We start from the raw sequence: 21,102 nt of genomic DNA, 5'->3' as shown, positions 1-21,102 counted from the left end.
TGCCATCTTGTAAATCATGAATAATTGTGAAAATATCATAATGATTAGAAATGTAACTTGGGCTCTACATGGGGGTTATAAGGATACCTGAAAATGAATTACCTTCATTTTACACATTTTGCTCTTGTATGTCATTTAGTAGATACCTTAAAATTCACAGTGTATATCTAGTATATCATACACAATGAAAAAGGCTCTGCATGGGGGTTACCATGGCTCCACATATGTGACACAGGACAAGTGGATACAGGACTGTGTCCTGCATATTTATCTAGAAACAAGACCGTAACAAAAGGTCAAAAACAAGGTTACTCTTGGATGAATACAAGTATATTGTACTTATCTTTCACAACTTCTCTGACACGTGATTCTCCTGCCATCTTGTAAATCATACTTAACTGTGAAAAATTTCATGATTGATTCGGAATGTTAATTTGGGCTCTACATGGGGGATATAAAGATACCTGAAAATGAACTATCTTGATTTTACACATTTAAAAGAAATTCTTTTTAACATCATTTAGTAGATACCTTACTAAAATCACTGCGTATATCTAGTATATCTTACACAATGATAAAGGCGTTGCATGGGGGTTACCAGGGCACCACATATGTGACACCATTTAATACACAGGACACGTGGATACAGGACTGCGCCATGCACATTGAAAATTTATCTAGGAACGAGACCGTAACAAAAGGTCAAGAACAAGGCTAATCTGGGATGAAAAAAAAATGTTGTACTTTTCTTTATCAAGTTCTTTGACACGTAATTTTGCTACTTTTAGTCTTCTTGACTTTTGTGCAGATGAGCACCATCAAAAATATAATTGCAGGAGAAACTAGACAAACTATGCTGAGGTCGGAAGGTTGGGGTCAGCCAAATTATAATTAATTCTTTGTATGTGTGATAGGTATGTGGAGCTAACCCTCAATTTTTTCTGTTATTGAGGCTTGGGGCCGCCCTAAGAGGCCCTTCAAAATCAAACAATTTATCGCCGAAAATTACTAAAATTGCGACGGCTACCCTCATAGATTTGATAAAGATGTGAAGAAGTTTTTTATTATCACATAGGAAATGGGTCCCCTAATTTTACAGACCAACAGGTGACGACGAAGCATTGAATTTCAGAGGATACATCCTCTGAAATTTAATGATTCATAGGGGGTTACCTGATTGACTACGAGCAGAGTTTTAATCTCTCAGAATTTTGGTCATTTCTAAGGCGTAATACAGTACTTCCCATGCTTACTCTTTACATTGAAGGTAATGCAACTGGTGTATACGTTATTGTTGAAGGAAAGAGGAAAATCTACTTAATAAAGAAATATTAATTGTTGTGTTATTGAGCCACACATAAGGTGAGCCATATCAGGGTATTAGCGGCTTTTTTGGGTTTGGGACCATGCATGATGAATAAGGTAAGTGATGTTTCACTATGGAGGTAAGTTATGGAGACTTTTTGTGTAGCTGTGTGAAAACCACACATAACTGCCATAATGCTACAATAAATTAGATGTATTGATTTAGTTTTTACATGGGGGATATAGGGACATTTGAAAGAGAAATGGGTGGGTTTTAAACCTTTCATCGTTACTCTGTTTAATGTAAAGTTAGGTATGCTACTTACTAAACCATCGTGTAAACTTAATCTGGTCACAATAATGAGAAGGGCTCTGTATGGACATATAAGATACAGATCACATAGATGTGGAGCTTCTTCATATTGAGAATCCATTTAGGAAGACCAATTGCAAACTTGAGGTGAGTAATAAAATGAAATTCGTAACTTACTTGAAAGTTTGTGCACACTTCTTGATCAATTAGAGTATACTGCGGGTGCGATGGTGTGAGTTTAATCTCCAACCGTGCCATACCAAAGACAAACAAGGATACACTGTCTTCTCTGCTAGGCACTCAGCATTCAGGACAGCGTATGTCAGTTTAATACATACTGTAGTACACACAAACACGCACTACTAAGAGCAGACATGCCCCACTGTAGTAATTTGAACAGCCTTGTGGACTAAAAAATAAGGAATGGAGATGGGCGCCACCAATAAGTGATTCACGGAGGACTTGAACTTACTAATAACAACAATAGCCATTGTGAACGATGAGCTGAGATAGACAATAGTATTTCTAATGTTCATATTGGTACGCATACGCGTACTGGATAAAGATACTTTTTTCACAACCCTTGTTTTATTTTCATTGTACTGCAGCTATAGTTGTTGGTACTTACAGAGTACTCGAGTAAATACATCATTGGAAATAAAGCAAGGGCTGTGAAATACAGTAGAAGCCGCTTAATTGCACACCCAAATTGCAAGCGTATTTCGTGCAATTATCCACATGGTGCAATAATGTGAAGTTATCCAGCTGGACTGCACCGGTTCGAGATTTGGGGATTCAGTGCAATTAACAGAAGTGTACGGTAATCCGCTGTGCAATTAACTGGCTTCTACTGTAGTCTTTTTAAAAGTACAAAAGATGTTTATTAACTAAGAACAAAATGTTTGAGAAGAAAGGCCTTATCACAGAGGAACACAAGTGTCAACTATATTTACTGGTAGTTTTGAATAGTTCAGTTATAGTTAATTGCACGGAATCCCCAAATCCCAAACCTTTGCAGTCCAGCTGGATAACTTCGCATTTTTGCACCACGCGAATAATTGCACAAAATATGCTGGCAAGAAATAAATGTCAAGAAATAAATGCAAAAACGTATGCAAGATGGGGAAAATGGTGTTCCAACTGCTGCAAAATTTTATAAACGAATTCAGCTATGATACCATGCTGTATTGCTTCAATTATTGTAATGTTCATGGTGTCTATTTTGAAATTTTGCCATCTTGTTTTCTTAAGTGTTTTGAGATGAGACAATGCCGGATACTGTGCTGATTTTGTCTCAACCAGCGGTAAGGGCATGTGCGACCGCCAGATAGCATCAATGAAGACTCACCTAAGACGGTATGTTATGAAATTCATGGAGTCTAAACCGTTGAAGGCATACGGTCAGATGGAGGCATACGGGCTGTAGAATAGCCCAACAGCGAAACAAACAGGTAATGCAAAAGAAAATTAAGAAGATGCGAAGACATGGAAAAATTTCTTGTTTTAACCTGATGAAGACATGCGAGACTGGAAAGCCTTTGGTGTTGGGGTCAGAGAAGTGGTGATTACCACAGTGCCACAGACACATGACCTACCAACAAGGACAATCGCGACACCGGTTGGTACTGGTCCCCTTGGTCACACACAAGTCAAATCACCTTCTTTCTGACAGGAGACATGCCCATTTTCTTACATTGTATAAAATATCTAATTTTTATAGATAGAGCTTTATTGCACAACAACTGTAAAGAATACAATGTGTGGCAACTTTTTATATGAACGTTCCCTCTGACCAGTATCTCAGATATGCCCAACGTTGAACAAGAGGAAGTCTGACTGTTACTTCCACTTGTGATTCAAAATGTCAGTTGATTCCGACGAAGGACGTAATGTCCTTGCATGGATGTGATAGAGGAGAAAGGCGAGTGGCAGGCACTGTGAAAGACAACTATGTATATACTAACATATTGCCTACAGTCATATTGTAATGTTTGAAGACTTCATTTTTTTTGCGAACAGGCAAAAACCTAAGGCCTCAAATCGTTAAAGCTATAAAAGGCAACTAAAACGTATATCTGACCATTTTCATATGCCTATTACGGGCTCAATGACAAAGAAAATTCCCTTAGGCATTGGAGACAATCCTAGTTCTAGGCACATGCACATGTGGAAATTTGTAGGTTGTAAGTTTTGTAGTTTAATTTTTACAACAGTGTAAAAAAAGGCATGAGTAGTTTTGTATCCAGTATGTCAAGTCTTAAGCCTGCCAGAATCTTCTAGCTATTGCAGTTAGCTACATTTTACACCAGATATTACACTGCTCCATTCTAACGGATTTCCATACATGAAAATTTTGTTATAGACTTTGCTTTTGGTTTGCCCTTATGTTAACAAATGAATGAATGGTCAGGCATAATAACACACCATTATAGACTAAGTGTCATGCAGTTTGTTCAAAGCAGCAAACCTTTACTATACCTAACATAGAGTCAAGGAGGTTATACAGACATGTCTAGATATCCCAATTTTTATATCGATATAACCTCATTGATGAATAGTATACAATTGATAAAGAAAAGTACAATATACTTTTTTCATCCCAGATTAGCCTTGCTCTAGACCTTTTGTTATGGTCTTGTTTCTAGATGAATTTTGATATGCATGACGCAGTCCTGTACCCACTTGTCCTGTGTATTCAACGGTGTCACATATGTGGAGCCCTGGTAACCCCCATGCAGAGCCTTTTTCATTGTGTACGATATACTAGATATACGCTGTGAATTTTAGTGAGGCATCTATTAAATGACGTAAAAGAGCATTTTTAATGTGTAAAATGAAGGTAATTCATTTTCAGGTATCCTTATAACCCCCATGTAGAGCCCAAGTTAACATTTCTAATCAATTATGATATTTTTCACAATTATTCATGATTTACAAGATGGCAGGAGCGAAATCACGTCTCAGAGAACTTGACTATCTGCTGTTCTTTGCTTGAAACATGACTGAGGACCCCCTTAGCAACGGCCTTAGCAACAGTTTTGCTAATGATTCTGAAAGAAATGACGTAAAAAAACACATTTCTGCATCTGTTAAATGTTAAACATTTTAACACTATTCCTTGTACTTCTACTGATGTAATCAGAGCAAAAGACTACAGAAAAGTAAGTTCTTTGTATCAGTTTTGCTGTGGAGTACGATCTGAAACCTCCTTTACAACAGCCTTAGCAACGGCCTTAGCAACGATATTGTCACTATCAGCTGGCAGATGTGTCATTCTTCACACATTCATATCTCCGGATTTCATTGACGAATTTCGATCATTTAAAGTTTAATATGCAGGGAATGATATGGACGGTAAGTCTAACTCATCAGGCAAGGCGCCATAGGTAATGTGAATAACATATAATAGTGGAAAATAAAGTATATATTTTTCACCAGAAAATCGTCAAAAATCTGAGTTTAGGCGGTCATAAGTTTGTGTTGAATCACAAAACCGAAAATCTAAAAATATTTTTATGATCCTCTTAACAGTTTCTACTAGCATGTGAATTTTCATTGAAAAATATTGATGTTTGATATTTTGCCCCTCCCCCTTGTTTAAGACACGAAATTTCCAGATCATTTAGGTGGTGATAGGTTTGAAGGCTGATAGCCGGTAGAAAGCTACCATACCAGAATGGCTATCACGTCAAAATATATGCCACAGGCCTTCTACTATTCAAAAATAACAAGGAGAATTTGCCACCCTGGAGGGTACCGATATGTGAAATTTGGGGTGCTGGCCCATGGACTATTGTGAGTCTGTGTGTCTGTGTGTGTGTGTGTGTGTGTTACCAGCATAACTCAAGAAGCCTTGGATGGATTCCGATGATATTTGGTAGGTGGGTAGGGGTTGGGAAAACGAAGGTCAAGTTCGATAATGTGCCCCCTAGCGGCTTGCTAAGGTACTGCAGCAGAACCTCAATTTTTGATATATCGTGTTCTGGTTGCTGTGGTTATGATTTTTGAGTGGTAGATAGCCCTCGGGGTAGAGAGAAAGTGTTGTAAGTTTGGACCCCCTAGTGGCTTGTTTGGAACTGCAGCCGCCGATTTCCTTTCAAACTTTAGACGAGAATAACTCGAGAACGTGTTGATGGATCGTCATGATTTTTGGTATGTAGATAGCCTAAGTAACAATGTACATAATGGAATACTAATTATGCAAATGACAGCTAATTTGCATAATTAATGAGGAAAGTTTATAAATCAACTGCATTTCATGATAAGACTTTCGAACTTGTCACATATATAGATGAGAAAGAGAGAAATATCAATGCATATTAATTATGCAAATGGCAAAATATGAACGTGTTGACGGATCGTCATGATTTTGGGTATGTAGATAGCCTAAGTGAAAACTTACATAATGAGATACCAATTATGCAAATTAACAGCTAATTTGCATAATTAATGAGGAAAGTCGATAAATCCACTGCATTTCGTGATAGGACTTTCAAACATGTTGTACACATTTGCATAATCTAAACATGGTGATGTTCAAATTAAACTAACTAATATATATCACAAGTATAAAATTCCAAGCATTTCTTTCTTTAATAGGAATCGTGGTATTTTGCATTAATTATGCAGATGAGGACCTCATTTACATAATCAGTATCTGTTGATTTATATATTTGGCCTTGATTACATTTAGGTAAACTCCTATCACATAACACTGGGATTATAGACTTCTCCCCTGACACCATCGTTTGAGTCTTTGGCATGACAGAATGAATGCCTTACAGAAATTTCTGGAAACGCATGTCAATGGTGTCAAGTTCTGTTATACATTGTTATACAGTCTAGCTTTATAATTTGAAAGCCTTTCACTCGCAAAGTTTGATTATTGGCATGACGCAACATACAAAAACAAGAGTTTGGAGACCTCATACCTCCATGAAATATTTTGATTATGTAAATGACTTTTTCACCTGCATAATCTATGCTAGGTTATGTACACCTTTAACTAACTTACACAGGTCACAATATTGACAATTCAATCATAAAACTACATGTGCTTGAATGGATTTGGACACTTTCTCATAATTATGTTAATAATAGACTTACATGTATTTCCATAATTGGAATTTGCTAATCTTCCACCTGCCACAAGCTACATACATGTATGTTACATGTATTTGAGTCCTATAATGGAAAATGCAGATTTTCCCCATTAAGTATGCGAATTAATTCCAAATTTGCATGATTTGCACTTCATCATGTAAAGCTCTGCCAAATATACCTGCATGGTAAATATATCATGAAAATCCATTGTTCCTATGTTCCGTTATGCTCCTTGGAAGATTTTGACAAAAATGCCCCTGCAGCTCCAGAGCAAGCTGGGGGGGGGGGGGGGGGTGTAACATACATCACTTCTTCCTTACATCGCAAGCTATCTGCGACCAAACAATCAAGACCATAGCATGTCTAGGACAAAAAATTAAAAAAATCGTTCTGCTGCAGTACTGCTGCAGTACTAAGGTCACACACCAGGGGGCCCAAGTTGACATTGATCTACGTCTTTTCAAAACCTTCACACATACACAATATCATTACAATCAATCCAGAGGATCTGAAGTTATGCTGACCACAAATATGCTGAAAATATTGTATGTTCAACTCTACTCAGGGGAAATGCACTCTTATCTCCCATTCAAAATTGTCTTTTATTTGATGCTGTATTTAAGTTCATCCAACAGACAGGTCGTTTTTAGTTTTAGTTGATTATATAGCCTTATTTGATTATTCCTAAGTTTGTAAACCAGCTGCACGTTCACTCTGTTACTTGATTCCTTGTTTATTTTCACGTCGTTATCATTATCTTTTGACTATGTTATTGTGTTCGTAATTTGTATGTGTGTCCTTATTTTTGTCATGTGTAGAGGAGAAGACTCAGATAAGCAGCTTTGCTTTTTGTCAAATCCTCGTTAGATAAATGTGAATAGAAAAAATATGCGGAAACACAGACACACAGACAGACTCACCAAAAACTATACCTCCATGAGACTACTGTCATTGTATAAATAATGCCAATTCCTGGGAAACAGTGTCATTTGTCTACAAACTTGGGTCCAGGATAAAGCGCACTTTGCTCCATTGTAACTCCGAAGGAGAGGGAAGGCTAGGTAAACGACAGCACAGGAGGATGAGGGCAACTCACAACAATGCCATTTCATTTCTTTAATGTCGCAATTATCGCTCGCTTTGCCGGACAGTTGCATTCATCGCCCAGGAGATGCCATTACCTACCATTCTCAAATTCGCGTGTTTCCCGGTCTCCCAGGCCGGACCTGCCCCGTATCCCTCTCAGGCTACTGTAATATGGTACAGCGGGATTGCCATCATCAAATGAGGCCATTCTCTTTCTCATTTCCCTTCCTAAGGAAAAGATGCACAGACAGGCACAAAAAGACAGACGATGTTACATATGGATTGTTCAAACAACACTGTAACTTCATTCCATGCTCAAATTTTTGATGCAGGATATTCTATGGATAACTTCAACCATATTATACAGGTATAAAATCAAAAAGTGCAAATACTAAAAAGTAGATTAGAAAATGTTAAGATATTTGAAACTTTTTCTTCATCGGTAGCTAAAGCAATATTGACAAACGCTGTTAAGATTATTGTATGCACATTTGTATATCTATAGTTGCAGACTACATAAGAAAATATCATAATGAACGAAACACTACTTTTCTAGTTGTGCTAATAAACTGAGAATATTCTAAGCAAAACTAAAATCACTATGAATAATGCATCGAAATCTACTCACGCTCATTCCTCTCCAAATCCTCCGCTTCTTTTGCTAGCTCGGTTTCCTTTAGGGCTACCAACAGCTCCTTCAACAATCTAATATTTCCCTCACCAATTTTGTTATCAGCTTCCAGCATATGAAATATTTCTTGTGGCGTCTCATTTGCAATTTTTGATTTGGATAAAAAATGATCAGTGAGCAACAAAAGTTTCATGTTTTTAACTTGGTCTTGAGATAAATTTTGACTTATCTTCAAATAAAGCTTGTTACGAGGTGATAGCTCAAACTTGACTGAAGTTGAATCACCCTGTTCAGACGCCATGGTTGTGGCCACTGTAAAAGATAGAAAGGCAGTGTAGATATAAGAATGTTGGAAGTCTGCCATGTGTCATTATGGGGGTGGCGGGCTGTTGGAGATGTTCAGCCTACTGCAATCTGTTTAGCCTATTGCCATAATAAAACATTCATTAATCACCTTGTTAGCTCTTTGGGTATGTTCTTAACTCGTTCATTATCTTGCCAACTCTTTCCTTGTGCTATTTTACCAGCTCAGTTGACCTGAAAATTGAAGATGTTGAAATATGATCACACTTACAGTGCCTTTAATAAACAACATGATGATGCTAGCCATAGACTCTTATACATGGGGTTCTGCGTGGCTTCTTCTGTAAGGGGGGGCAATTCTCATGGACGGGTCATGCGAAAACAAGTCAAACAAGAATTCGGAGACCTCATACCTCCATCAAATATTTTGATTATGTCAATGAATTTCACATCTGCATAATTTATGCTTGGTTATGTACACCTTCAGCTAACTTACACAGGTCACAATATTGACAATCCAATAACGCAATAAATGTACTTGGAAGGATTTGGACACTTTCACGTTAATTATGCAAATTAGGGACTTATTTGCATAATTGGAATCTGCTGATCCTCCACCTGCCAAAAACTACGTATGTTACATGCATTTGAATCCTATAATGGAAAATACTATAAATGTAGATTTTTCTCATTAAGAATGCAAATTAAGTAAAAAATTGCATAATGTGAACTTTTTTAAGTACATCTCTGCCAAAGATACCTACATGCCAAATATCATGGAAATTCATGGTTCCTTTGTTCCGTTATGTCAAAAAAGGACATTTGAAGATTTTGACCAGAATGCCCCTGCAGTTCCAGAACAAGCTGCTAGGGGACCCAAACATACATCACGTTTCCCTTACATCACAAGCTATCTGCTTACCCTTTTCTTTGTACAGTAAAAAGAAAATATTTATCCCTTCTGCACCCTTAGACATTTCCTGTACTAAAGAGTCTATGCTCGATACTTGTACTGACCATTTTAAGTTTATTTCCTTATGGTGCACTGTAGCTGCATGTCCTCTTAGTGAGCAATGTTTGCTGACCTTAAACTTATGATCACTGAAGGGTAACATACCTTATTTCCTTAGTTATTACCTTAGTTTTGAGAAATCTCCAGGTACAGGTCCTGGCGAGGATTACTCGCCATTTGGAGAATTGTACGACTCACACACCTGCTGAAAGTAGCGGAAATCCCCAGCGGTACTTGCAAGAGGGCCAGTGTATTTGGCGCCCGTCGGGGGCATTTCGTTACTAATTCATTATATGTTATACTTCTGTAGTCTCGATTCTTTTCCAATCATGAGCTACCCTCTTTATTGTGTGGAAAAAAATATCAACTACAACCGACGACATACGAAATTGTGCCCAGATGCACTGGAGCCGTACAGAAATATAAGTTCAATATAAGACGTCCCCCCACAGAATATCTTGGTACGGTCCTATTGTTACTTAAGGTTACGTCATACAGGTAGACCAAGGGAGGGGTTCAAAGGTGGAAGGTGGCAGACTGGACCGTTACACCTGGTTCGTGTGTGGTAGTCTACTAATTAATGTACCTGTATAGGCATGGAATTCTATGACCAAGTTCTGTACATATACATATCGAGGTTGTATGTGTAAAGGCGTCTGTTGTCTCCAATCACCACTAAAGTAAAGAGTACTCCGTGGAACTAAATTCGAACGTACAATGTTGGGGAGACGACGGTCAAGTCTGGATTTTTACGTGGCCGTTGTGTACAGTGTAAACAATACCATTTTCTGACGGCACTGGGCTTTTGTAAATGGTCGTCTTGCATGTCCGCTCGCAACAAACAGGGCTGGTGTCAAGTCAGAATGGCTTTTCAATGCAGAACGGCGGAACAACGTATTAAGAGTACTCTCTAAATAGAAGTTAGTGGAAAGGATCGTGCCCCTACCCCTTGTAAAACTATTTTCGTTACCATTCCCCAGATTGTTGAGAACAGGGCACTGGGAGGGACTTTGTATACATCTCTGGAAAAAAAACTGCCCTTCCCCTTGTCCGTTAGACATTTCAATTGGGACATGGGGCAGTGGTTGCTTGGGCCGGCGGACTGAAAACAGGGCACATGATAAGGTCAAAATCTTCCCCACCAAACGTGTAAAAGAACGCGAATAAAACAATATATCTAGAAATGTTAAAACGTGATGTATTCAACTATGTCAGAACTTTTCGCCCCCATCACAACAAATAAACGATTCAGGTTCGAAGATGAAAATATACTTTATTGTATGATAGATGCGTAAACATGGATTAGGCAGGATTCTCTCTCAGTTTTATTATTTTCAAATGTCAGCCGACGTGGAAAAAAAGTAACAGTTCAGCAATGTAAAACTGAAATGCTTCAGGCACTCGTACTCATGTTGTAAAGTATGCATGCATTCGTACCTTATACAAACACCGTGAATTGTATTATCAGAACGGAACAAAAATGTTTAGTACACAGACTTACTTCAATTGTTCATAGCAACAGTCAACAGAGTGCAAAGTTCAGGAAGTCTGTTTCAAATTTCGTCACCAAAACGTCAGATGGAAAATGTTATGCCTTTTTGCCAGAGGCCGACCAAAAAGCCTAGGGTCAGCAGTTTTTGGCTAGGGTCGGTCGGGACACAACATTTTCTTCTACATTTTAATCTAAATATTTGTGCATTGTGTGCTATATATTACCCAACCTGTTTAGAAATAGCCAACACTAGTATTCGAGTAGTCTCTTTTTACAATTTATCACTATTTATTGTCACATGTATGCTCCCTATTTTTATACCATATACTTTACTTGCAATTATTAGCCTCCCGGCATCAACTTACAAATAAAATTTCATCAATATATTAAGGTATTGATTTTAAACACATCCAAAAGCTTTTTGTCTGTGGTATGTTTGGAATGTAACGCTTTCTAAATTTATATATTTGCCAAAGTTCTTCTTCAGATACAAAGTGTCCGGAAAGTTTTTTCTCCATTGTTACATAGAACTGACAATTGTACATAAAAGTAGATCCCCAAGTCGTCTGTACGTGAGTATGACTGAACACCACCACTCCATGAGCAAATTTACCTGATAGCTATTTGGCAACAAAAATGACAGCAAGAATTCTGTAAAGCTTTTTGCCTCCTACATTGTAATAACTTTTGTTTGTGTTACAGATAGAAACAATACGTACCCAGTTGACAAAAAATGCAGCCATGGAAATATTGTCAAAACCAAGATACTCAGATCGCAAATCCCAACGAAGGAATGGGGCCACCATCAACAATTTAGGTTTCCCACGGCACGGACAACAGTATGCCATGTTCTTTGCAGTACTCTACATGGTCGTCTGTCAGGTTCTCTAATGTAGATGGTGGTACCATTACCTCATGGGGGTCAAAGTCCGAGTAACGTGGTTTGATACAAGCCACATTTGCATGGAAGTACCCATTCCTCCAGCTGTCGACAACTGACCACTCCCACTTGTCAAAATAGGGGTAGTTGTTACGGTGTTGAATGACTACGTTAGCTGGGTAACTGAGTTCTCCAAACTCCTGTTTGCACCCCTGACATCTCTTGACAATACTTTGTTTCATCTGTAGCACAAATGGATCTTGTCGTGGCTTATTTGGATCTTGTCGAGGCCTCTTCCTCGCTGGCGCAAAGTCATCCTCTGTAATTATAAAAGAAATATATATATAATGTTACTGATGATAGGTGCTTTTGGATAGATGTTGATACCAGTCTGAAAAAACTCTGCTGTCCAGGGCTGTAACTGGCCCCTCTGTTGGGTGGGCTGCTATAAGCGAGCATTAATCAGGCTATTATGATACGTTTTTCAAATTACATTCTGTCGAAATGGCTGTTGTGAGAAGACTAACTGACATTTGACCTTACATTACAAAAATAAAATTTGAAGATAAAGACAGCAATAGTTGAATACATTGAAGATTTGTATATTCCTTGAAATTGAGACAACAGTAATCAGCTTTGTGCTCACAGTGTAATAAGTTTTTTATAAGCAAAGTTACAAGTTACAACTTAAGTACCTGACTTATCTTTGCTCTTGGGAGCGTGATGTGACTCTTTCCTATCATCACTGTAGTTAGGCTTCGAACACTGAAGAAATGACAATAACCTAAACTTACCTCTATTCACATTTTGTCTGCTGTGTCCAAAGGGTGCTCTCCGTCTACCGCTTGCTGTTGCTGCGAAAATATAAAATGAATAAAAGATTTATTGCTGATATTTGCAGACACTTTCATTGATGAAATAGAAGTACATTTCAGACGTAGGAAAGAACAACAGTGTACTTCCCTGACCTATATTTGCATTGGAGTAGCCACTCTTCACCAGCCAATGTTAATAATCTTTTAAGAAAATAGATACTTCTCTTTGTCAAGCATTATCACATTTTCTAATCACCAATGACCATTCAACCAAGAAATCTTGAAACAGAAGTTAGTAATACTGCCTACCCGGAGCGTATCCTTGCTCGTAGTTCTCAGACCTTCTCTTCCTGTGCCAGGAACCACCAGATCTCCTCACTAACCTCTGGGTGGGTTCATGCCGTGGGGTCAGTTCTCCTAAATAAACAGAAATCAATATCAACATACACCAAATGGAGTAGAAAGTAGCCTCAACACACTGAAAGTAGCCTTTCTAGTCTTACTTGATTAACCTCCGTTACAGTCATAGAACGGGACTGTTTTTATTGGGGGGGGGGGGTTCGCGATTTTGAACGTTGCCTTTAAGTTCATCTACATTTAGCTCAGCAAATAAAGGCAGTCTGCCGCCATTTTCCCACGAAAATGAAACCCTTTGACCGCTATTATAAATTATTTTCTCGTAAAACAGTACCCGCAATCATTTTTTCTGTTACTTTTATTGTGACTGAGTTGATGTATATGACTTTGGTCACCAACACAACCCATCAACCCCCCACCCCACCCCGGCACATTGAAAATCGCCATTGGGCAATGTTTTTCCTTTGGTGAAAGAAAATAAACATTACCATTTATAAAGATAAACATTACTTCTCCTGCTACTGCATGTATTTAATGACAACATGGTAAACAGTAACACACGTGCACCTTGCAAATTCCTCTCGTTTTCAGCAATCTCCTCCGCCTGCTCAGCATAGTCATTTCTTCCAATTTTTGTCAGGAGGTCTGCCATAAGCGAAAGATCTCCCGACTTCAAATTCCATTCTTTTTCAAGTTGGTTGAAGATCTCTTGAGCGGTGGCGTTTTGGACGACACCTGCAGGTAAAATCTTCGCACCGCTGACATAGTTACGGAGATCTCTAAGTTCTTCCTGTAACAGGTTTCGAGAAATCTCCAGGTACAGATCCTGGCGAGGATTGCCCGCCATTTAGAGGACGTTTTGGCGGCAAAAAGGCCGCCAAAACTAATGGAAACCCCCAGACATATGTAACGTTACAAGTGCAAAAGTCCCCAGTCTTGATAACATACGACAGGAAGGGGTGGTGGTGTTATTTAATCTTTTTTTTGGTGGTCTTTTACGTCTTTCTTCCTCCAAGGAGTTTTCAATGTTCCTTGCTTCCTCTGAACATTTGTTGGTGAACGCAACACTAGTAAGACCCGCACGCAGTGTTGTATCCTACTGCAACAAAGATGTGTAGAAATGTTTTACAGGATAAGGCGCCACCCCTCGAGCTGGTCCGGTCCATTGTTAACAATTAACCTCCTTGATTGTTATTAAGCTTATGTCAGACAGGTAGATCAAGTTCAAAGGTTGGAGGTGACTGACTATAGCGTTACACCTTGCGTTTTGCTACCTGTATTCGGATCTTTTGACAAAATTCTATACTTATAAGCTTGTATGGGTGAAGTGGACTAAAGGTACGCTGTTGGGGAGGAGACGGCCACGTCTGTAGTTTTACGAACGGTTGCTTACATGACACAGGCGATAGGCAATTACATTGTAAACAATACCATTTGCTGTTTGCACTGTCCTGTACGAAATTCAGTGTCCAGTGGTGGAACAATGCGGTAAGAGAAGATATGTAAAACCGCGGTCTATCTTAAATGTAGATAGGAAAAAAAGACGACAACATTTCGAGACTTTGAGATTCATCTAAGAAAGTGCGCTACAGGATTTTTACTGGCTCGCTTCCTGCACTGAAAGCCCTAGCCTCTTCCATCTCCGCGACCCAACCTCTGCTTGGAGAATACAAAAAATGCTAATACTTTAATCTGTAACACATGCAACACATGTAGCTGTGAACACCTTCTTTGACGAGAGTTCAAGTAGTGAAAAGGCGCAAGAAGGTGGCGCAAGGGCGTGTCCACAACCTCAACCAGCCAGAACGAAGTGGACAGTACCATTTTTGGTACCTGATGAGTTAAGTTGGAATTATAAAACAAAAACAGCACAATACGAAGTTGCGTTGCAAAAATATAGCAATTTCAAATATGCATTGAAGTGAATAAACCAGTTTGGATTGTTTGGATACTTTTTCGTTTTTAAGAAGAAATAGTATTAGTTTTTACTGAAATGGTTTGCTCCGCTCTCCAAGTAACGGCCGTTTCAACACTCACAATCTTAGCTTCAAACTTGACAGGATTCGGTTGAGAACGTTTCAGTTCCCGAAGGTACCTCCAGAGCTAAAGAAAGACCCAAAAATGTCTCAATTTTGTCTTCCCGTTTTTCTGGTGTACTTCGCGGCGTGTTTCTTGCAGCGGGGCGCGTGTTTCCCTGGCGGAGCGCCGACCGACGCCTGTCAGAACCTGACGCCCGGGCACGTCAACATCACCGCTAACTCCTCCGCTACTCCCTTCACCATCATGCCGGCCAGCAACACCTACCAACCCGGGGGCACACTGCGCGGTAAGTGGTGGTATACCCAATCACACGAGTCTCTAAAAGACCAAGGATTTTTTTATTTGACTGTGACTGCGACGTTACTTATAACTTATAAGAAGGTACACTTTGCAGGATTTGGGCGCTAAAATTTAGAATATTTAAGATGTAAGAAATTTATTACCACTTTTAGACATATTTGTGTCATTATTGCATATTTCTGACGAAAAAGATAAGTTCTCAAAATGTCCGATCGATGCGCACCCAATTTGCGAAACCATCTGGAAGTCTCCACCATTCATTATTTCATAGCCGTGCAGGATTGGGAAGAATTCTTGACTAAAGTTGCGGCAACATTTTGCATACGCGATAGTGGTATCTGTGGCAAAGACGTCTAATATGACTCATGTTTATCACATTGTAAATTGTATTCTGCTTTACGAAACAGTTTCATTTCCTACATTCTGTACATTTGTAACACATGCGGTAACATGGAACGCTCATTTTATCTACCATTAACGTCATGCAAACAAAAAGTTGTATTTTGGGGGTGAAAATGCCCTTATAACAGCTCACTAACAGTTAAATCAGAACGTTAGACTGCCAGACAATATGTAAAAAGTATTTTGCAGACTATGACAAACTATTAATAAAGGCATAAAACGTTGAGGCTTCGACAATATTCACAACCCGCTGTCTTACAGAATCGTCTCGAACTGACCGTTACACAAATGAATATCACGCCCCGACAATCCCTTTCACTCGAGAGGTCTTAAAACTCCACTTCGTCAATCTTGAAGTGCCAAGGAAAAGGCGAGTGTTGTGGAGACAGGGGTTTTGTTTCTTGCCAACACGTCGTGGATGAGCGAGCTGTTTAGGACATGATGGCAGCACAATGAAATAACTTTGGATCGGAAGAACATTATTCACCCTTTTTCCGTTGCACGATGTTTTGCAGTAGGACAAACGAACGAACGAACAAAGCTAAAAGAAGGAACATATTCATTGGCAAATGTCTACGAAAACCAGACGGTTTCGGCATACGACAGCTTAATTTTACACGCGTCACTTTTTCGATTGTCATAAGAATGTTCCCAATGTGATGATGTAAAGGTATCGTAATACAACGGTCCAAGATGAACCAGGGCCATTCTCTCATTCATAGGATAGCAGTACAGGAGGCTCGGTAAACTAAGTACGGTAGCATCTGGCTACTCAAGAACCCCACCCATCAATTTTCGTTGGTAGATTTACATTTCGTTTGTACATTTCGTCCTATTTCTTCCAGTTTGTTCATGCCGAAGGAGGCCATATATGTTCATGCCCTACAAAGACAGGACAATAGTCTCCCATTGCAGGTTTTCCACACTTATAAAGTAACAACTACAGCTTACATCTTTTAGAAATTGATTTTTGGGAAGTCCTAATGCCTTCTAAATAGAGTGTGGGGTTCACGAGTCTTTGTCAACGAAGAAACGAGAGGCTCTTGACACTTCATGCTCAAGTGATAACTCTTTAACCAAGAAAGCTTTCCCCTCAATTAAGGCGGGGTGGACTCCACTGAAAGTACACACGTGTGGCAAACGCACATACTCTAAGGTACTTGACAGACATTTGGAGCCTATTTGTAATTGCACCAAGTCTGGAGAGATGCTATAACTGCCCAATGTTCTGATAGGAAATGGACGAACTAGATCAACGCAGTAACGAATTATTACACAGGCATTTACTTTTGTTATGAACTGATAGATATTACTACCGTTATGATTGAATATTGCTATGATAGATATATGAGGCTATCGTCCTGCGGATTGACGAATGTAGGCTATAGAAATTAAAAGGAACAGAAACGTTCTCTGTAAGAGGCTGAAAAAAAGGACAAGCATTTTTCGTTCTGTGGGTCAGTTTTGTTTTGCAGACTAAACATCACGCAGTGTGTTTGTTAACACGGAATGACAAGTGCCCTAAAAGGGTATGAAAAACCTCCATTAACAAAACCAACATGACTTTGCACAATCTAGTCTAAACTTTTCAAAGTCCGAAGTTTTGTCCCGTCCTCCGCGCCGAATCTGAATATATATGAAAAAGTTTGCCTTTACTTTTAAACCAGTTTTGTTGGGTCTTGTACATGTAGCCTAACTGCAGGTTATTTGGCCCAGACGCCAGAGGTCATGGGTGAAAACCCTGTCATCATGGCTACATGTTGTGCTCTTGGGAAAGGCACTCTATATCGCTTTCCTCATTCCACCCGGGTAAAAAAATGGATACCTGCCTTCGGTTGGGGAGGTAAAATGCGGTGGAAAGGCAGTGATGCGTTCCGCCTTCCAATACAGTGCCCTAAACACAGTGGATAACAACCCACTGCCCCTACAGCCTTAAAACATTCTCCTGCGCAAAGGGACTAGCGTTGTTACACTGCTTCTGTGAGTTAAGTTGTTTCTACGACACAGATTCATCTCTGCTGACTCTGCTGTAAAATAATGCCTTAAAAAAACTACATTTTTATTATACCTTTACCTTTTTCTCAACAGTTCAAATAATGGGTGCGTCGTTCAGAGGCATACTGCTGCAGGCCCGAGACAGCACCAACCAGGCCGTCGGCTTCTGGTCGGACTTTCCCGACTTCACCCGATCGCTGACGTGCAACAACTCCGCAGACTCCGTCACCCACCAGAACACTTCGGTAAAAGTCGCCGGAACCAACTTCACCTGGAACGCGCCGAGGAATTCCCCCGGAGATGTGTCTTTCGTGTAAGTTAGGTCTTGTTTATCTTTGCTTAAGAAGGTTATTTTTCTGTAGCCTTTGTATATAAGATCTCTTTAAAGAGGCCAGTAAATTTCATCCAAATTTTTCCACACTTACAGACAGACAGAAAGAAAACTACTCTCCTCTTAACGTCACAAAACCCACATTCTACAGAAAAGTTGAAACCATTCGTCTTAATTAAGAAAATGAAAGAAGTCAAAACCAACAAGTAACTGTTTGATGTTAGACTTAAGACTAGAGTAGTCACTTACTATACTGAGTACCATTGTCTGGCATTCTTGTCACTTGCAATTAGCCCTCAGGCAAGAACTTGCAACAAACTTATTATCATTATATGTATGTGCGCATGTTTGTGGATGGACAGAATACAAACACATGCAACCATAGAAGGCTAGGATGGCTTGTATTGGCATTTGGTAGGTCTTCATAAGCCTTTGAAATGATTATATTTTGGGGCCCCTAGCGGCTTGTTATGGTACTACGGCTTGAGTTCTGCACATGCTGTGGTCAGGATTTTTAAGTGGGAGTAACATCTTGAGATAAAGAGTAAGTGAAGTATGTTTTGGGGTCTGGGAACTGATTAAGGTTTGTTTCAAATTTTGAAACAGAAGTACTTTCTGAGTGTCTTGGAAGTAACAAACGCTGATGCTATGCCAAAGTTTCAAATGTTGAATCTTGATTTGAGTTCACTGGATTTCATTTCTTCCCCCCTCAGCGCCACGATCGCCATGTCACGTGAGCAGTTCTGGACAGGCATCACCTCAGACCCTGTCTCTGGAGGTAAGACTTACTGCACACGACAATCACCAGAAGTGATGCATGTTGTTTCCAAATGAGCTCATGTCTTGTTAATAAGTAAATGTTGACATTTTTCCTGTCGGAGAGATTCCTAGGCTACTATACATCTTATCTGTAGTCCAATTGGGGGAAAATAGACAAAAAAGCTCATCTCATCAAGATCTTTCCAACAAACTTCCAGTCAGTCCTTTGACCCGTCTCAAGTTGAAATGACCCAAAGCCTACATACATGTTGTATGTCACGTGACCTGAATGGAAGTCTAAATATCCCGCAACCGAGATGGGGGCCGTTATCGACTGTTCAGCATCTTTCACACCTTTATATAAAAGTACCTGTTTCGTGATTATTTATTTTTGAAAATGTCATGTTTTGGTTTTAAAATGAATCTATTCTGGATTCTGAATGGCATGACAAGCTTTTCAATTTGTCTTCTCAGGAACCCCAGTCAGCCTGCACTTGGGAGCTACAGTCCTCAGTCTGCTGAACATCATACTACTGACCAACTGGATGGTAGAGGGCTAGCAACCACATGTTGATTTCTGTGAGGACTTTTGTATAACAATAATTGTACTTTGAACTGGTGTCTTTCAGGTTAAAATATATCCGTGCTTCCATGCTGTGTAGCAGTAGCAGTTCTAAGGTTTTTTTTTTGTAATCTACATCTGTGTCTTTGTATTTCTACTGTTAACCTATGTATAGAATACACTTCAGATTGGCTGTTCATTTGGCTCAACTTGTTCTAAAAATGATAGGCTGTGTCACTTAGAATTTTGAAGTCTGAGCTTACTGCAATCTGTAGAAACCATAAAAACAGCTTTGAACCACAAGGTAGATGCAGATATATGTATCTCAATATCAATGCGTAAAACTAAGTAAAAGTATACTGTAAGAAAGTGTGGTGGAAGCTCTAAGCATTAGTCTACAAACCAGAACTAATGGAATCTGTAGGAACCATTTATTTACATAGACTACTGTACAGCTGTCTTCCGTATTCAGTGGTAATGACTGAGTTTCACGTTGATGCCAATGCATCAAGTTGTGTACCTTCCATATTTGTGACGTCAAAGCATCCTTAAATGGAACTTTCTGAGAGTACATAGTTTCCGACGACTTTCTTAGCCTTCTGTCTTCATGTCTGACAAGTCTCCTTGACTGTGACATTAGCTTAGAAACATAACACAAGGCAGATGCAAATACATGTATCTGAATGTCACCTACATGTATGTGTAACATTAAGTATTAGTACAAATGTATTTCCGCAAGTGTTATGAAAAGTATTAGTATTATTCTACTAAAAACAAATTCTGTTTTCCAACAATTGGAACTTGAAGACCTGTCTGTGTGCACATTATAATTATAGGTATTGTATAAGATTGGATTGTTTTGCTTTCTTTTGTTATAGCTACAGCAATGTACAGGAAAGTAGCAGGTCTTATTGTATTCAATTACTTGTCAGTGGTAGGTCTATGTTCAGTTATTTTAAACATATAACAGTGGGTTGTTTTGTTTGGTTGTACATGTAGCTACCATAATTTTAATTAGTTTTCTATTACCATAGTTTTAATTAATTGTGTTATCAGCATCATAAGATGTAATCTTTCTTTTGTATACTGTCAAAGTTTCAGTGTTTAATTTTGTTCAATATACACAATAATGTATGTTGTGTTACATATCTTCAGACACAAAGTTTTAAACTTGCTGACTTTACAGAAGTACTTGACATACATAGTAGTAACATCTGTTTGGTATTGAATGGACAAATCACTCATTTCATTTCAAACAAACCTTACCAGTAAATAGAGAGAAATAGTCTTAAATCTTGACATAGTCTTAGAATTCACACTTAAGATCAGCTTGCAAGAGTCTCCAGTAGTCCTGACTACTTAAACTTAAAGAAGGAACAAGAACAAGTCAAGAAAGTTGCAAACAGTGTCTAGAAG

At 39.0% G+C, this 21,102-nt stretch overlaps 2 protein-coding genes across 2 annotated transcripts; one reads left to right on the top strand and one right to left on the bottom strand.

The window, feature by feature from the left end:
- Positions 1-10,868: 10,868 nt before the first annotated feature.
- On the bottom strand, positions 10,869-14,247 carry LOC118424747. Its single transcript, XM_035833479.1, has 4 exons — positions 13,865-14,247; positions 13,250-13,357; positions 12,920-12,979; positions 10,869-12,444 (listed from the first exon to the last, which is right to left on the bottom strand). The coding sequence occupies exons 1-4, from the start codon at positions 14,142-14,144 to the stop codon at positions 12,059-12,061; spliced, it is 834 nt and encodes a 277-aa protein (XP_035689372.1). The 5' UTR covers positions 14,145-14,247; the 3' UTR covers positions 10,869-12,058.
- Positions 14,248-15,333: 1,086 nt separating this feature from the next.
- On the top strand, positions 15,334-20,700 carry LOC118424756 (putative defense protein 3). Its single transcript, XM_035833490.1, has 4 exons — positions 15,334-15,623; positions 18,128-18,347; positions 19,079-19,143; positions 19,599-20,700. Exons 1-4 carry the CDS (start codon positions 15,419-15,421, stop codon positions 19,682-19,684), a joined length of 576 nt encoding a protein of 191 aa, XP_035689383.1. The 5' UTR covers positions 15,334-15,418; the 3' UTR covers positions 19,685-20,700.
- The last annotated feature ends 402 nt before the right edge of the window (positions 20,701-21,102 follow it).

Source organism: Branchiostoma floridae, chromosome 10, assembly GCF_000003815.2.
Source record: "Branchiostoma floridae strain S238N-H82 chromosome 10, Bfl_VNyyK, whole genome shotgun sequence".
Taxonomy (NCBI): domain Eukaryota; kingdom Metazoa; phylum Chordata; class Leptocardii; order Amphioxiformes; family Branchiostomatidae; genus Branchiostoma; species Branchiostoma floridae.
The sequence above is the reverse complement of the archived record's forward strand: the minus strand, read 5'-3'. Positions and strand labels throughout refer to the sequence as shown.

What these genes read in the sequence shown, in the direction of transcription:
- LOC118424747 (XM_035833479.1), bottom strand. Translation starts at nt 14,144, where the DNA reads ATGGCGGGCAATCCTCGCCAGGATCTGTACCTGGAGATTTCTCGAAAC. An exon ending in AAACGAGAGGAATTTGCAAG is followed by an intron (nt 13,358 to 13,864) that starts GTGCACGTGTGT and finishes CTGTTTATTTAG; the next exon opens with GAGAACTGACCCCACGGCAT. An exon ending in CGAGCAAGGATACGCTCCGG is followed by an intron (nt 12,980 to 13,249) that starts GTAGGCAGTATT and finishes ATATTTTCGCAG; the next exon opens with CAACAGCAAGCGGTAGACGG.
- LOC118424756 (XM_035833490.1), top strand. Translation starts at nt 15,419, where the DNA reads ATGTCTCAATTTTGTCTTCCCGTTTTTCTGGTGTACTTCGCGGCGTGT. An exon ending in ACCCGGGGGCACACTGCGCG is followed by an intron (nt 15,624 to 18,127) that starts GTAAGTGGTGGT and finishes TTTTCTCAACAG; the next exon opens with TTCAAATAATGGGTGCGTCG. An exon ending in CTCAGACCCTGTCTCTGGAG is followed by an intron (nt 19,144 to 19,598) that starts GTAAGACTTACT and finishes TTGTCTTCTCAG; the next exon opens with GAACCCCAGTCAGCCTGCAC.